Raw genomic sequence first — 19,716 nt, forward strand, 5'->3', positions numbered from 1 at the left:
TTTTATAAAAGCTGAAAGTTTGTCTGTGCACGACCCCAAGACACATGAAAACGTTCTGTGACTATGGAGTTTGGATGATGGTGGCTTTGGCAGGTATCAGGTTATAAATATGTGAAAAATAGTACCTTACTTTCGTTAAAGTATAAAGCTCAGTTCTTATATATTTTATTTGTAATAACGTTAAAAACGATCTCGTTCATTGCCAGACACTTATTGCAACGGCCACGCCCTGCCAGACACCCTTAAAGTATAAGTAATTATAATTCTACTTCACAGACGTGAAGTAGAATTATAATTACTTATACTTGTGTGACTACAGAAGTCACACAACAAATATAAATGATAAATAAAATATCTATTTGCGTTGTTACACTAAATTCACTTTTAATATCGGTAAGTATTATTTACATAGCTTAATGCCAGTAATATTCAGTTTTAACATCAGTATTATAATGTTTGCACAAATGTACCGCATGTATGTACTTAAATATTTAAATTGGAAATACTTCTACACCACATTTTATTGTTACATCTGCATTTAAATAAAATTACGCGTAATTTTTAATTCATTGTAATATTTTAGATAGTCGAACATAAGTTAAGAATAAAGGTGCGATACACATTTTCAAACGGTTACAGATTAGCAGCATTAAGAAAAAATATAGTTTTAAAGTAGCCAAATATATTTCAAAAATATATGTTTATCTTGAAAGTGATGAAGTTTTGAATATAATTACCCCGTAATGGAACTTGGCCTCAGCCAGGAACTTAGTTAGGTTATTGCAAACACCTCATGTTCTCTGGAGTACATTGTAATAAGTACCGTTATATGTACGTGCAATAACAATAGAACTTAGAATGTAAGTAAAGAGCTCAGTAGTAAACGCATCTTTCCCTTTTGCGATCATAATGTGAATGACGACCTCTTTGGCACAGAGTCAGGATTAATCCTGCCAAATTACTTTTCTACATTCAACTCTCTTTTTGAAAACTATAACTGAAACATAATATTAACATATTCTGCTAATAATTTAATAGAAAGTAGTTAAAACTTGGTGCGTTCCTAAGTAATGTGAACTATAATGTTAAGAAAATATGTTTATCACAAAAATGTCAGGATTAACGAACGAAGAAAATATAAATATTTTATTAGAAATTAGTTAATTGAGCATATGTTTTAAAATTGTGAAACAGTACAAATCGCCTTATCGGGAAATAAAAAATACTGATGTATTTCTTGCCGTGTGCATTTAGTATACATACTTTATACGTATTTTATGGCGGAGTCGTAAAGAAAACATTTGTAGAAGGCTTATCAACTGTAAAAATCCAGTGGCAGTAAATAATTATGTACCGTAGGTAGAGTCGACATGTTAAATTATTATACCAGGACAAAAAAATCTCAAGGCACTAATTTTAAAGCGTAACACATTTTTTCTGCTAAAATTATTAACGTTATCCTTCAAATAAAATAACGTATTTTTTATGGCTTATGGATTCAAGAAATATCATCTTTCTAATTAGGACGAATCCGGAAAATTTAAAATAATTAGTCACCCTATCTTAGATAGCCGCGAAGGTAGCATGTTGACAGAAGCAACGAGCGTATTAAGAAAACAGTGGATGTTTGCATACTTTAGAGATAGCGCCTCTGCGCCTATGATTAAAATTCTTCATACTCTGCAGTCTTTTAAGCTTTTGTAAAGTCATTGTTCTATCGGAGATAATCTTCAAAAATATAAATCTCTACAAAAATGTAATGAATACCCTTCTCCTATTTAATATTAGTACATGCAACTGAGTTTATTGTTGTTTTTAAGGAGTTCTCTGTATATTGTTATTTTTAATTCAATGAGGACATTGATATTTTTTATGAGAACGTTATTAAATATACTTAGGTTATTTACCGATCCATGATAATCTTATAATTATATGTAAAGTGCGATTGTGAGATAATGGATGAAAAAAATCACTTCTTTGTTATTAATTACTGCTTACGAAATAATGTTCTTCAAATCAATTAATCTTATCTGAACAATTTATTTGCGTCTCACGGAAGTTGTCATTACATTACAATGGTTTATATCAGATCCACGATCCATGATTCATTTTTATTGAAAATATTTTATCCCAAAATGTAAATACAATTTAAAGCTCAACATTCGGAGCACGAAATTGTGGTCAAGCTAATAAATATATGAGTGTAAAGATAAGGTAAACATTTAAAGCGGTAATAGCTTACTTTACCACAAATTCCTTTACAATAAAGAGAATCGGTCAAGAGGTCACTGTTTATATTCACAGCTGATAGCTGAATATACACCATTACATTGTGTAATATTCGAAGCACGCAAGTCAGTGTATCACCCGGGAGAGAACGTCATCATGGTAAAATTTTAAACCGTCTATTGGAAAGTTCAGAAATAAAATCTTATATATGAAATTCTCGTGTCACAATGTTAGTTACCGTACTCCTCCGAGACGGCGTTACCGATTTTCACCAAATTTTATATGCATATTCTGTAGGTCTGACAATCGACTACTATCTATTTTTCATACCCCTAAGTGATAAGGGTTGTTCACTCTTCACATTTTTTAGTGATATGGTAACGCAACGTTTGCCGGGTCAGCTAGTAACTTTATATGATACATTTATACTTTTAAATACATCGTGTTATAGATGATTATGGCTGTATATTCCACTATTACCAAAATTATAAAAAAATGTCCACGTCCAAGAAAGAACAGTTCAAGTACCTACACATATTTGTATACTTTTGCGTATTTGCAAAGTGTTCTATATCACTGAGCGATTGAATGAATTCTTACAATTTCTTACATTAATATAAGGTATAAGGTATTAGGTACATTAGTATAAGGTATAAGGTACATTAGTATAAGGTATTATATTAATGTAACACGAAGAAATTAATGCTCAAAATGAAAGCGCCTAAGGATAGTGAATACCGCCTTAGAAAGATAATCACCAAAAACTTGCTTCTCCAAGGCGAGTTCAAGCCTGGTATTGACCCTGATACAGTATTACTAGGTCAAAGTGAGCCCGCATCCACAGATATACTACCGGTGCAGCCTTCGGCATCATCAACGTGGGAACATTAGTCCTGAAAACCAGCACTTTGTAGAGCAGCATATTTATGCTTATAATGTATTTTCGTTTTAAAAGTTTTTGATCTGAATATCACTACTACTACTACTACACTAATATACAATAGTACTAAAAGGTCCTAAAATTAATACGAAGTTATTCCGCCACGTAAATCAATAATATATGTGCCAAATATGTTATTCAATTACAATGACATGGGGCTCTTCAAAAAATGTGCAAAACGAGCTCTCATACAAAGCCGGCGATGAATTGGCGACTCCTCTGGTGTTGCAAATGTCCATAGGCGGCGTTGACTACTTTCCATCAGGTAGCACGTCCGCCTAATCGTTAGGTTATACGATTGCTAATAAGTTATCATAGATATTAATATTATCATCATACACGTGGCAAAGATAAAGTATTCATATGTACGTATACACAAAATCATTAAGACACCGGGACTGAACCCCTTGCGTGCAGATCCGTGAGGTGAGCTCGGTGCAACGCGAATCATTTGTTTACTGGAACGATTGTAATCGTTACATTCGTAATAATAACTTTTTGCAACCATTATTCCGTAATTATGTATGTAAGACATTTATTTTTACAAAACCCGTGTATTTCCATAGATTAGTAGTTTAATGGACTTAGGTAACACTAACTTTATCCGGTGGGTTTACTGCTCCATCAGCGAACGCGGCTAATGATAATGGTAGTAAATTGCGCTTCAGTTATCTCAATCAACCTTTTACTGACTGCGATAAGGCCCACCAGTTTTGGTAAATTGTTTCCAAGATAAGAGCTCGCACTACAGAATTTAAGCCTTTATTATGCCTACGCACGTTGACGCTGAAATTCGCATAATCAAAAAACGTATTTTTTGGAAATACCTGCTTAATAAGGATATAATATTTTGTATACTAATAAATAATAGCTCGTAACTGTATGGTATGACTTAATAAGCCCTCAATATAATAGAGTAGAAGTAGATACAAGTTACTAAAATTTATAATAATTTATTTAGTAAAACTACCTGTCATTTCATTTTAGTAAGTTATAGTTCGCGTAAAACTGCTAGTCAGCTCTGAATATAGAAACAAATCGCATCGCCATAGCAAATTGTATGATTACACCTGCTTGCAACAACTTCAGAGCGGACTAGCAGTTTGGCGCGGACTATAAAATGTATGACAACTAAAAATCTAGCCGAAATAGGCTAAACACGTAAGTTGTTATTTTTATATTGAACTAGTCTAGTCCACTTTCACGCTTGTTTTTGTGGCATCTATAAGGTTGAACGTAGACAAGGTTTGCTTCAATAAAATGCCGGAAAAGTCGATAGTACGAGACTAGTACGAGATAGTACGAGACTAGTTGAAACCTAGTAATTACATGAAAGCCCAAGCAATGTAGCCTAGTCACTCCCGCAATTTATAGGAAGCCTCAATACCTCATATGTTAACATGCGTCAAACCGTTTGGATTGCAGGGCGTAGCAAAGAATGAGACATAGGTTACATACATACGCTCAAAAAACACCTCGTCTCCGCATTGGGGCAATTAAACAGTAAATAGGTAATTTAAATCAAAAACACAAATAAAAATCCAGGACTAGTATATGCCAAAATCTTTGATTAAATAAAAAGTTTCAGAAATATTAATTAAATAAATTAACTTTTTTATCACATGAATAACTCCATCTTTTAGAATACAGAAGTTCCAATGGTACCAGCTATCACAACATTAAATTACAACCATGAACGAGATGACAAGACGAATTCGCTCGCCAAGATACTACTTAAGAAAAATAAACAAAAAATTGCACCAGTGATCAAGTCCGTTAATTATTTTTTTCCATAGCGGAAGGTTTTCGTAATCTACGTGGTCAATTGTCGAAGAATATGAATCATTCTTATTATATTGAAATAATAATATAGTGATCTAATGAATCTAGACAAGTACCTATATGCGGTTACCCTTAACAGTACGATGCTGTAGTTGAAAAGCATCATCCGACGCAAATCGAACTGTCTGACGTCTCTCGATTTTTAAATTGCACAGTTTTTAGTTAACAACAATGTTTTTTTTATATTTTTGCAAATACTTCAATCGAAATTCTTTGGAAGGTTGCCGCAGTTAATTTGTTTTTTTTATCGCTCTGAATTTATAATTACCGTAACCTACTTAAATATATTTATAGTCTCGAAACATATTTCAAATACGTATGGAGACGGAGTTTTAATTTTACAACTTTCATGTACATATACGTTATAATAACTGTTTATTACAGTTACAAATATTCAAGTATACAAGATAGAATCTACAACCTACCGTATTATGCAAATTGAAATATTATTGGCTTGGATCAATCTGACATTGTGCCTTGGCCGTGACAAGCTGACAAGTAGCGCACAGACATTGTAACAAATTACTGCATTTGATATATTAACGCATTGTTAATAACATTAGTACTGTCAGAAAATGTATTTTCAAATTTAAAATTCCTTAAAATATTTTTTAATTATAGAAGTAGGTCGAAATATCTTTAAGGTAGTCGAAATGTGGATTGGTCGATTGTGTAGGATCTGCTCAACGAAATTAATCCACTTGGATTATCAGGTAAATATTTAAATTACTTCGCGAACTTTTCATTTTACAATCTTCAGCGCCAGTGGAATTGTCAGCATTTACATAAAACATTTGAACGTTATTTAAAGTGTGAATCGCTTCGTCACACGCCAAATTGTATAACAAAAAGAATAAATAAATATCTTGGAAATTTGTCCGGCCTTGGCAATGGCCGTACTGCTGTGCATTGAACAACGACATACCTACTAACATTTTCTGGTTTAATGTTCAAATTTTTCAGAACCATTCGTTTTCTAATGTTTTTAAAAGCAACTTTAAATATCTACAAACTTTCATTTACTGCCGATAAAATCAATGTTTATCTCCACTAGTGTCTTTCGTTAAGTTCGCCTGTAGCAAGTAACCTACAAAATAATATTTTCAGCTCAATTTTTAAGGAAAAAAACATTTTTATATATTTGAAGTAGACTACAATACTTAAAATATATAAGGGTATGGTTAATATTTTTAGACAATTTCAATTTATTTTGTTGCACAATAAAACTATAAATACATCGACTAACATGTACTGCACTCAAGTAAATAAGAAATATAAGGATAATAATAAATAATAATAATAGTTTATTAAACATTAGGCACCTATAAAGTTTATTTTTAATGTTTTATGCAAAATACAGGTTAATAATAATGCAATTACCATGAACACTTATATGTAGACTGAGATTATTAAATTTATCATTTATTTATGGGTTGCATCCAGGGTTTAAATACGTTCGCATCAGTCACAGAGGAAAACCAAACGTCGCGGTATCATTGTAGAAAAGTTTTCCTTATATTTGTTATATACAATAACATAACAAGAAATCGATCAGCTATTACATTAAATAGCGTGACAATAATAAATATAGTTTAAAAAACTAAAAAACACGCTTTTATGTTAAAATCAACTAAAAAGCAAAAAATAATCTTCAATCTAGGAATCAATTAAGGAACAGTAAATAGTATAATTGTGGAAAAAGTGTGGGGCGCTTCGAAGGCGCATTCGAACCTGATAAATGGAGCACCCCACACTTTTTCCACAATGATACTATTTACTGTTCCTTAATTGATTCCTAGATTGAAGATTATTTTTTGCTTTTTAGTTGATTTTAACATAAAAGCGTGTTTTTTAGTTTTTTAAACTATATTTATTTTATTATTTTTAGTATTTGTTGTTATAGCGACCACCATCATGCATCGTTTGTAAAAAAATCAAGTGTCTATCTATTACGGTTTAAGAGATAAAGCCCTGTGACTCAAGAACAGACAGCGGAGGGTTTCGTTTTATCCTTTGAGTACGGAATCCTAAAAATCATTCTACAAGATGGCATTATAGATATGTTTCAGTACATTTGAGTTATAGGGAAATAATATTATTATTTTCCAAAGCTAAAAATCAATCTAGTAACTTTGCCTGAACGCTCCATAAGGCGCTTTCTCTCGCCTCGAAAATCGTTAATCCTGAGGATATTGATAAAGACAATGGTACAAAATTATTAAAATCGTGTATTTTCATCGGTCCTCAATAAATCTACAAAGTTTGAACGAAATCTGGCCGTTTAAAGTGGGTCAAAATTGCGCCCAAAGAAGTCGGTTACAAACATACAAACAAACATACAAACAAACATACAAACAAACATACAAACATACAGGTGAAGCTAATAAAAAGCGTGTAATAATATAATAACGCCCTACTTAAACAATTTTCTTGGTGTTATCAAGTCGCACCGTATGCATTATACATTTTAATTACAATGTAACCGGATAATAACCAGTTTAACGCACACTTTTTTAATTGATTCGAAGATCCTACTTCAGGACGTGTAAATTAAATAAACGACGTATTACATTTTACTTAAATATTTATAGAACAGTAGAACTTCGTTGTTAAGTATTCCTACCTAAAAGACTTTGGAATCTAAGCGAAGAATTTGGAGAGGAGTCCTACTCGATAGAAATCCTAATCTAGAGTAGATGCAAGCCTCCCTTTAGGTTGTGCCAGAGATTGAAATTTGTGCTCTCGTGTAATATACCAATAAGTAACTTCGTGCCCAGATGTAGAAACAACAGTGGGTTGACAATAATGTCTAAAGACCGTTATTCTAAACGACGACTGTACTCGTAATTGTGAAATTACAATTTAAATCGTAATATTCATTAAGATAAGGTATGTACGCACAATAACAGTATTCGGTACTCGGTTATAAATAAACAGAATGAGTTCGACCGTGACAATGAACGCCGCTCAAGCCCACATTAAATTAGCAGCCAATAAAAATAAAAAAATGTAAAACTTGCGCAACCAAAAAGTTTAGGTACTGATTCAAGTAATACGTCACGAGACACTGTATCGAAACTTCGAGATCATTCAGATTATATTTTTTGTTAGAATGGAGTTGCCGCATAACAATGTGAATTTTCTGACCCGGAAGACTTCATTCCACTTGTAATTAGGCTTTACAAGGATTGAAGATTCAAATCGATAGACATGCCATCAACCACGAAATAATTGAATGGAATTGTAAATAACAACGAAAAAGTGGTATATAAATTTATTAATTAAGTAACAATTATATATAATATATCTATCTATTTACAAACTTAAAATCTATATACAATATACACAAAAAATATAATTTAAACAAAAAAGAAATATTAAAACTTAAATAATTAAATATAAAACAATGAAAAAAGTGGTTAAATATTATATTACTAGTTGATGATCCCCCATCATTCGCTATAAATGATTATAAATCTTTAGGGATATGAAAATGTACAGTAATGAACGGTGCATATCGGTATTTGGTACGAGAATTTACGATTTTACACACGGTGTCACTGTTCAATGCACCGACGATTAGTACAAAATACGCAAATAGAATCCATTTTACACTAACAAAAAAAGCTACACTATTTTCTCGACAACATGTCTATGAATTTTAAAACTATGGTTATAATAATGTGAATTCTCTGTTCCGGAAGAATTCAATCCGATTCATTTGTAATTAGTATTCACAAGGATTAAAGAGATGAATACTAAAATCCCGCATGGCGCAGATGTAACCTAAACCTTCACGGTTGGCAGTGCGGCGCGTATCAAACTTGGCATTTCACAGCCTTCAGTCTCATGTTGATAATCTTGGTGTTTGGTACAAGTTACAGAAGTTCTTCAATGGTTAGTTATGTCCGAGGAAGACCTACCTTTAATTCATTTTTTTGTTGCAACTTTTGCTGAAGTAAACATAAATAGTAGAGTGTATTAAAAGGCGATTGTAAATTTAAATATTAATGAATGAAAACGACTTGAATTATTGTATAATTAATATTTTTTGCTATGAAGAATATTCCTGTTACTTTTGAAATATCGGCGATAGAGAGTCCGCAATTTATTTTATATCATCATAATTTAAGGCAACAAATACGATACACTGATGGAAGTGTCAATTAAAAGAACAATTTAGTGTATATTGTGTTATAACATAAAAACTAATTAGTGTAATAAAAATAATTACAATAAATCGCTTTTTCCCTCCGATATGTTCTTGTAACGTGGACCATTGTCCCACATTTGCTACTCAGAGTGTGTCTAACATTGGCGACAAAGACATAATATGCATGCTAAATCATAACAATGTCAACGGACGAGTACGTCTCTTTCCTTTTGTTTAAATGAAATGTAGTGGACGAATAAATTTTATTGTAACACACATTTTTTGATACGGAGTTCCTACCTACCTCCTCTTTCTTCGAATTCGGTAAAAATATAAGAATAGGTAAACGTAATAAAAATTAATACGAGTATTTTCTAGTGTTAGACATCTATTCCAATCATTTTATTATAATTTATTCTAATCAATTATTTTGTGTTATTTTATAATAATAAGTTATTATCTACATAGTCACTGGCTGGTACGATTGCATCAGTTAGCATAAAAAAGAAAAGAACGCGTCTTGACGTTTGAGTTCTATTTTGAGCGGGAATAAGAATAGTTGTAAATTGGTTGAAGAAATACTATTATTCTTTCACTAGAAAGTAAAAATAAACAAAGTACGTATTTTCTTAAGTAGTAAGTACTTAAGTAGTAGTAAGCACCATAGTAAGTACTACATTAAATTAATAAATACCTACCTTGTAACCTATTTATTTAAGTAAATGCATATCTAAAACTTGTTTTCAATTTACACACATTAACATGTTTAAAATTTTATCTTCAATACAATTTAAAATTTAGCGAATCTTAACATTCAAATATTAAAAAATAATTAACTCTCTTTTATAATTTTAAATTGTACCATTTATTTAAAACTTTCATTTCCTTGTTGTGTGTGTATTTATTATATATCTATTACTCGTATGAGGTATAAAATTGTACTTATTACTTTGCAAGATAAGACCGAGCTATTTTTAACCAACAATGCTACAAAGGTTTGCAATACAATAACACGTTGGATCACAAATTACAGGCGTCGATCCCCTCATTTCCATTTGATAATGATCCATGTTGGATAACAGCTAACAATAGAGTGAAAAAAAATGAATTTGAAACATCGCAGTAAGATCAGATATCGCAAACCTTTAATTTGGAATGAAATTTAATTGGATGACGTAAGAAAAATTTGCGGTCATCGGAATATAATTATTATCATCATTGTTATGCTTAAGTGCTCATCCGTACAGAACACAGTACTCGGATACATGTAATATTCTAGTTCTCAGAATGAAAAAAACAGGTACGAGATATCTCAAATTACTTAACGCGTTTTTTAGGGTTAGCAAAATATTGTATTTATTCTTTGTTTTATTTAAATTCCTGTTGTCTAAATACTAAATAACCTATATTTCCTTTACATAATCATGTAGATAACTTTCCATAAATCGAAAGCTACTCAATCATTACTAACTAGAGAAAATATCTAAACGTGGAAAGACAGAAATCATTTATGGAAATACCTAACAGGAAAGCCAAATGAAGTTATTTAATAAGTTTAATAATGATGTTAAGTGCTACGGAAATTTTCACTTTAGATGGAATCGTGAAATGCCGTATCGAGTTACTATTAAATTAAACTCAATTTATCTTACTTGAATCAATTTATACACACAGACACTACTAATATAGGTAAATGAATGAAATTGAAGCGTGTGCTTATGGTTTCAAAATGATTGTTATTTTTGGCAAATTTCAAAAAGGCGGAAGTTCTTACTTCCATTGTTTATTTACAAGCTTAATTGTAATTTGTTTTTTAATTGCCTAAATTTTCAAACGTAAACTGATTGAGAGTTCACGCTTTATTAGAGGATTTCACATTTACATAATATATTGTATACTTTAAGATGTCTATATGTTATATTAAGAAAATTGCTTTTAACATGCAATAGTGTAAATTTACACTTTATTTTCATAGGTAACTACTTTTATCATATAACAAGAACAATTTAATGACGTCATACTTATGCAAAGTACTAAACGAGTTTGAGGTCGCATAGATATGCAATGAGATGTAGGTAGCACATTACATTTTATTTAACGTTTATTTTTCTTTTATTGTATGAAATTATTATTATTACTTAATTTTAATGTAGTACTTTTTTATTTTGTATATACAATTGTTGCATTTGTATTATAATGATTATTTTGTACACATCGAAAAGTTTATACATTTTTGTCATACTTTTATTATACGAGTATCTAAGCGTTGTTGTGTGCGTTGCAGGCGTGCGTGTATTAGTAGGGCGCATGCGACAAAAAGCTTGTATCTACTACGAAAATATGCATATAGGCAGCACATGTTTATGACATAATAATAGCAAAAAAATCCTTGTGACATCTTTAAAAAATGAAGGCCATTTTAATTCCACTAGACGCTGAACCGGCGCACGGTTCAATTAAATAAAATATATACGTTACTGCGGCTTCTCTGTAGTACCAAGACTTCCAAGTACTCATTTGTCAAAGTAATTTGATACGAAGATTGGTAAAAAATTTCGGCGAGTAGCGAGTAAATCGTGTTCATAGCTTACAATATATTTTCTTAGAAAACATGCTGACAACAGCGAAAAAACTAAGATATACAAATGTGACATGAAATTTTAGTCGCAAAAATTTATTTCATATTTAGCTGTGAATAAGATTCAGATTATTTTGGATTATATTTATGAAGCGGTAAAGTTGTCTCGGTTTTCCCGTTTGTATGTCGATCTCGGGTTCTGATTAGAGTTGGCACGGATTGGCGGTCGTTCCACTAAACGTTGTGAGTCATGTGTGAGGTCGTATGGAAAGCTTTCTTGAAGTCGAGTTCTCCTAACCCAGCAGATACAAGGAAATTTTAATATTAATTGACGTCTGTAACGGAAATTTTATAGGAATCTGATCTAGATATGATTCAGTAGAAAAATACCTATAATTTAAATTAATACGTATTTAATTTGCTATGCATTCGTCGGGGATCTAATATTTACTCGTACGTTAGAAATGATAATTATACAGGTTAGAGACGCACAAACTAGTATCTATAAAGTTAACCAGTTAGACCTCTAGACGTTATTGCAATCAAATGAAGTGTAAACTATTTCCGATGAAACTTTCACTGACATTACGTTTAGATATACTAACGGACGGTTTTATAATAGCATAAAGACAATGGAAAGTGTTAAGACTTCCAATAACCTTTAAGTGAACCTCTATATTCGTATCGATCTGTTATATAAAAATAAAGTTAGTAACAAAGCTGCCAAGCAATCTGTTGGAAAGTGAACATCTGTTATATTGACTAGGAATTAGAACTTTCTCAGCGCTGTGGCCCGTGCCAAATAAATTGGACATGTGCTTATGTCTAATTATTATAAGTATTCTATTATATTACTACCTACAAAGACCTACCTCGAGATACATACCCCTTTTGTTGTCGCTGTGTGGTAAAACGTGATATTTAATTGAAAAAATACTTTCATATGAAATAATTAAATCTGTCTTCAATTCTATATGGGATTGATTACAGACGTCCATGGCAGTAGTGAGCGCTGCCATTCGATTGCTAGCAATGCCTTCAATTTTATATCTTTGGTCATCTACATTTAAATACGAGTACCATTTCCTTGAATTAACGATAAACTATACCAAACAAAATTGTGTGACAAACGTACTTCCATATTTTTGTTACACTGATAATAAAATAACACGATAATTTTAGTATCTACAGGGTTTTTATCTATTTTTACAATAATATTATGTATTAAGCCTATGTAAAACAGGAGTGACATAGAGATATGATAACAACTAAAATAATTTTATTAGAAAAGAAGAATTCTTTAAAATTTTAATTTTTGATTAAATTTGAAGGAATCCATTTTATTTCTAATGAAATACCCATGATAATAAATATTATGTATTTATATTCGCTTTAATACATTCTAAATTTTGCTATAACAATAATCGCGTGTTCCAAAAATTTTTGTAAAAGTAACGGTAACATTTGTAAATACGCAAATCGTGAACCCGGAATAATGAACGTATTACACAAGTTTTATAATCATACGAATCTGGTCTGGTTATCTAGAAAGAAATTGCAATAATATTCAGAAATTAATTGTCCGGAACATTTACACGCCACAATATTTACGTATATAAAAGAAGTAGATACTAGGTACGAAGACGAATTTTATTGTTATGTTAACAACATGCAGTCATATCTTGAATGTAGGTCAGTTATAGATATTTTTATGAAGAAAAACTACATTTATTAAACTCTATTTTAAAAATTACGTTTCTTAACGCTTTTGGTGCCAACGAAAAATTGATGACGCTTTTTAAATTATTGCTCCTTTTTGCACAAATTACCCAATATAAGGAACAAATTTTGAGCATATATTCTAAAAATCCATTGAATCAAAATCTTGTATATATGTTTATTTATGTTTACTCTTTGGAATTTTCAATATTTGAACTCAGTGATTGCATTCGTTTTATATTGAACAATTTCGTATCTTCCCATTCCTAAAAACTTCGTCTTACAGAGACTGTTATATGAACGCTTCTAAATATAATCGTAACCCGTAATAATACTGTCGCCGTCCTTTATTTATATTTAATTCTAATACAAATGGATTGACGTTTCTATTGTCCATTGTTAGTTGACTCTGATCGCGTCACCTTACCATCTTAATCTCCTCAATTGATTGCCTTCCTTATCTTTGAATGAATTTTCGATATGAATATTTATATTATCTAGATCTCCGAGCTTTAGTTTATGTATTCCGTAGTTACTCAATGTGTACAATATTGCAAAATAATTATTCAAATATTAAATGCGGTTAGTCATGGGTGATTTCGTTCATTCATCATTAAAATATCTGTAGCTGTAGATCGAACCCGAAACCCTTTGTGTGACAGACCCGTATAATGCGCTACGCATAGCTACCTACCTACCTAATATACTTCTTTATAACTATATCTATCTATTAAAGTTCAGACCTGGTTTCAATGGCTTATCTAATATATCAAGATTATACATCTTTTATTACTATGATAAATGGTAATGAAATTTCAAATAATAACCATTGGTCATATGTGTTCCACATATTATTATGTAAATTCATTTGTCTTCCGTAATAATTGCAATTGCTTCCTACAAAATCCGCTTTTATTCGGTCAAGTGCGAGAATTTTGCTAGAAAAGAAAGTTATACAATAACTGGGTTCTTAGGTTATTGACCTAGGTGTCTAGTAAAGCTAAATTGAGATTTCACACATTAATTGTTAATTTTATGCAAAAAATAACAAGGTAAGTAAGACACGAACATGCGTTACGATATAATTAAATCCTTAAATCGTTTTTTTATTTAAGATCTTCTAAGAATCCTAAAGAATACGAATATTTATATTTTATCTCGCACGCGAACAAGATATAAAATGAGCTACCTTATGGAATTTTTCAGAATCATATTGAGTATTTGAAAAAAACAGAAAGACATTTCCTATTCAAAGTTTTAATATATTAATGGCCGTTCAGGCTTACAGTAGCAGGTTCAGAGATCTTTAAACTGTACTGTTTTAGCCGGGTATTTAAGGACGCCTAAATCTATGAGATTGTATGCAAACCACATTACAGATCTAGAGTAGTGTGTATTTCAAAAGTAATAGATGAATTCACTTAGTATATCAATGATAGGCCGCAATTGGTTAGAATTGTTTCTCATAGCGCGTGGGAGACCCAGGCTTATATCCCACAGCTTCCTCTCGCTATTTCGAGAGACGTGACCTAACTGGACAATTTCGTTGATTGCACTTGAGGGGCGCAGATTCGGTTAAAAATAGTTCTGAGATAATTCTTTTTACAGTCATTCATAATATTGTGCCGCAGTTGATGAAACTAAGGCTAAGTTATTGTGTTAACGGATTTCTCAAATCATTGGGAAAATTATACCTACCTCGTTTGGAAGTTTTGCTTTATCTACATTATTTTATGAGCATATTGCTTTGCTTTGCAAAACGAAAAACTATGTGTTTTTCGTTTCCACAGGATAGTATGTCAAAAGGTCATATACAGATTTGGTTTATGTATTTTTCTGCATATTGCTTTTGTGAATGTCTTTCTAAGTCCAAATCTCAGGAAGTATATATTTTTATAACAAATACAAAGGTCATCGCAAATAGAATCTCGCTGATTTTATTAGGTCTAGGATTTAATCAGTCATATGCCTAGAATTCAGAATAGTCGTCTTGTGATAATATTTTGGGTTATATCTTAATAACCTCTTATAGGAAACATTTGCTACGATTAATAACTGATATAGCTACAAAAAGGATTGGTTGCAAGAGACGAATGGAAATCAAAACTCAACCTTACATCTAATACCAAATAATAGGCAAAGAAAAAAAACCCTAAAATAGGTGTATACACTTGCATAATTAGATCCAGTAGTTTAGATATCTGTTATATTTGCATAGTATATCTGATTAATTTCATTCATGGCAGCATAGTATCAGTTGCAAATATGGCCACAATGTATTTGCGATTAAGACAAATCTAATGAAACCCTCTATGTTCAGAATAATAACACCGCTATATGAGTTAGGTATATCATTACCGATATCATAATAATCACTAAACACCAGCTTTTTTTATAATATAGAGTAGCAGACGAGCATGCAGTCCACCTGATGGCAAGTGGCTACTGCCGCCCATGGACATTTGTAATCAACCCCAGATAGGATTAGATATTCCTACCTGAGGTCGACCACAGATGCGCCGCTACCCTTGAGGATTAAGCTGGAACGCCTTGGAAAAGTATGTCTCCCTTACCACACCCTTCAAACCAGCGTTTAACACTGTTTTTATGAGGCAGAAATAGGTGTGGCGGTGGTACCGCCGGAGTCGAACCACAAAGGGTTCTACCACCTTCAAAAATAGTTATATCTGCGTCTCAATTTATTTTATAAGATTGAAGTATCAAAGAAGAATGAAGTGCAATTGATAGTTAGTGGTCATTATCGCCTATGATCATCTGTAACCAACTCAATATAAAACGAGCTAACATGTCCGTATATCCTTCTATCAAAAAGCAAGGACTGCTTCAAGATTGAAATAAGCGTGGAGGTGGTACGTAGGTACCAGGAAGATACATCGAACAATACTCGTTCTATTACCTACAAACTTCTTATTATTACATTGACAGATATGTGTATGTAACCTGATAATAATACGAGATATTATAGAGCGTTATACGCCTAATATTACGTATATATTTTCTACACAATACCCTAACAACCGGACCTTTTTGCTACAGAACTAATAAATAACGTCATGTAACATCTTAACTGTGATGCAACTTCAATGACCCAACACATGAAGGTAACATAATAATTCTAAAGTACGGGGAAAGGTAGACTTTCTAGCGGAGTCCTTTCACTCGACTTCGATCGCTTTAAAAATACTTATATAATAAACTAATTCAAAAGTATTTGATTTACTGCGCATCGATTTGCTGTGATTCATCCATATGTGTCAATAACCTCACTATAAATAACAATAATCCACACACCTGTATAGTCTGTGATCTAATCACTTACAAATTGAATTTACTACCATTTACTATATATCAATTTCATTTTGTACCAAATGGTGAAAACAAGAACGTTAGCTGATGTATTTTTAAATAGTCACAAATTGACATATATAAGTAATAATTAATCTAGTAAAGACACTAACTACAACAATGATAGTTTCCCATTCTAATAGAACTTCATTTAACATTTAAAAATTTAAATATTCGCCGATGATTTACCTAAACATGTTCTTTCTAAATCGTAATAAAATTAAATACGATCACAAGTGAATAATAGCATAGTTTTATTTGCCGCGCCAGGATACGCTCATCGAAGATTATCTCATAGATTTTATCAGCCTTATATGCGCAGGCGCATGCGTTATTTGCATGAGACCATAGCTAAACCTATATCTATTATCCACTCCACGTATCTTTACTGAACGTGTAATTTTAATTGCTTAAAACGTTGAAACTGTGCGCTACTTTATTAACGAGTTCATTTAGTTCTGTGATACGAACAAAAATATTATGTAATGCTACATTTTAATAAAGCAATTAAATGCTGAACAGATGTTAGTATTATATTTTTACAGCTACAGTGTGTGAGCAATAAGCTTGTTGCCTAATATTAGGAACATTGTTATGTTGTAACTTCTATGTATACATACATGTACATTGTACTTATTATTAGTAGCCGTATAGGTACTATCCTCTTATATCTTGAGTTTCCCTTTATATACAAGAAAAACTCCACATAAACTCAGTTCGCCATAAAATTTCAGGCTATTTAAATCTTGACGACATTTTTGTTGCGGACATATTTCTGCGTCTAGATAAATCATTTTTTTCAATCAATCAAATCTATAAATTATCAAACTTCGATCTTCGGCAGGCAACAATTGGATAGATTAATTATTAATTACGGGCGTTAGCGATTTGTATTGGCGTCGCATATGTTGTGGACACTAAACAGTTCTATATCCATGTATAGAATAGACTGAGTGTCAGCGCCGACCATAAATCTAGTGCATCCAGTTGGAAACCTAGAGACACTTGAATGGACATGAATAATGTTGTACAAGCGAAAATAGTAAGTGATAGTCGACGAATGCGTGTTTGTCGCTGTTGAAATATTATTATTAGTCAGTGGAAACTAAACAGTCCATTTGTAAGACAAAGCTTGTTACGGTTGGTGCAGATCTTATCGGTATTAAGATAGATACTCGTGGGACTTATTGTATGCAAGTAGCAAATGGGGATATCATTTCTAGACATTGGAGTTGCTCCTGGAGTGGTCACTATTTAAATATATATAAGAGAATATTACAATAAATATGCGTTTGAAAATCAATTGTACTTCAGGAAACAATTAGATGTCATTTCATATAACTTACTCGTAAGACCATATTTCGGCCCATACTGATTTCCTATTTGCTTCTGTTGGGATTTATTGAATAGGTCCTATTTAGTAGTGATTTCAGATGTTTTATATATTACATAGATTTCATATCTAGATCTATTGCGTAAAAATACGCACAGTATCATATAGTTTTATGGCAAATTTTGTTCATTCCAGTAACTAATGTGCAAATAAAATTAATGTATAAATTATCTTTAGTTTAACATTAATCAGATTAATTATTCGACAGCATTAGGATACCGATTCTTATTTAATATAAAATAGTATAAAACGATTATGTTACTTTATGTTGCTTTAAGTAATCATGGGCAATGAGGAAATCTGAAATCATATCTCTTAATCCCACTGTTGATTGCAATCCTTAATCCGCGTAGCGTCGAGATTACAGAAGATATCAAATATGACTATAGATTATTTTGTAGGACACAAAACCAAACGTCACAACAAGTCAAATCTCTATTTGAAGTAGATTAATAGAGATTTTTAAGCTATATATTGCATAGTAATCCAATAATATGGGAAAACAATTTCAGTGCGAATACGAAAAAATATAATGTATATACTTATGATTTGGTATATAAAAATCATAAAAGACATCACAACATCATCTCTATTTGAAGTATATATAGATAGAGATTTAAAGCTAGGTTTGTATTCAAATGTGCTAAAATTAAACTTGTTGGGCATGTGTTATGTAGTTATAATAAAAGCGTATTAAAAAGGGTATTTATTGTTGTCGAAAATTTTAAAGAAGTAAACAAATTTGAAATGACTGTAATTTAAAAATAATTACAGCTTTCTGACTTGGCATGATACCAAAATAAAATGCGTTTTTAATTTCTGTCCGTCCGTATAGTGGAAAATGGTTGAATTAAATAAATGGGACATATCTTTCACTGACAAAAGGATTCGCATGCAATAACATTGCTTTTATCCCGTAAGTGTTCCAAAAATATAGTTATAGGATCCGTCATATAATCTGAAAAGCGGTGCACAGAGGTGTGGTGCTACAAAGGGAATACCACAATAAATATATGCATGTGTACAAGACATCACATGGTGCAACTGGTCATGCCATGCGAGTCTTACCGAGCAGCGGCCGGCGGGACGCCTTCGACGCGGGCGCTTCGCCCTCCGCCGCGGCGGCGTTACCACTCTCTACATCTGTAATCACAGGCCTTGCTTAAACAGTATATAATTATATTACAAAAATACAAGACTAATTAGGATGACAAAGCTGAAAAGTTTAAAGAGTTGTCTCGTAATAAACTTTAAGGTCATTCTAGTGCACGTTTTTGACATTAAATCGGTTTTGCGAGAGCAATTACTTCATTTGTACATATTGTATTTTCGACAGCATGATTAACACAACCTATAATTTCTTATAGGATACGCAAAAAATGTAAAGCGTCCACGGCCTCATCAAAAATAAAGTGAGACAGTACATAAATTTAAAAAATAATTTAAAAAAAAAACGTACAAGCAAATACAATTATTCTTGTTTTTTACGTAAAGTA

The 19,716-nt window shown here is 31.7% G+C and overlaps 1 protein-coding gene across 2 annotated transcripts in view; it reads right to left on the reverse strand.

Moving 5' to 3' along the window:
* Drip (aquaporin homolog protein drip) overlaps window positions 1-19,716 on the reverse strand; it is a 70,771-nt gene that overhangs the window by 44,200 nt on the left and 6,855 nt on the right. The window contains exon 2 of one of the 2 annotated variants that reach the window (XM_073079116.1): window positions 19,289-19,363. The exons of the other annotated variant lie outside the window; for it this stretch is intronic. Within the exon in view, the coding sequence (XP_072935217.1) occupies window positions 19,289-19,363 (75 nt within the window). The remainder of the gene's footprint in view (window positions 1-19,288; window positions 19,364-19,716) is intronic. 2 annotated transcript variants of the gene reach the window in all.

This window comes from Epargyreus clarus, unplaced genomic scaffold, assembly GCF_041222505.1.
Source record: "Epargyreus clarus isolate Ecla_fem2 unplaced genomic scaffold, WU_Ecla_fem_2.2 ptg000014l, whole genome shotgun sequence".
Lineage (NCBI taxonomy): Eukaryota > Metazoa > Arthropoda > Insecta > Lepidoptera > Hesperiidae > Epargyreus > Epargyreus clarus.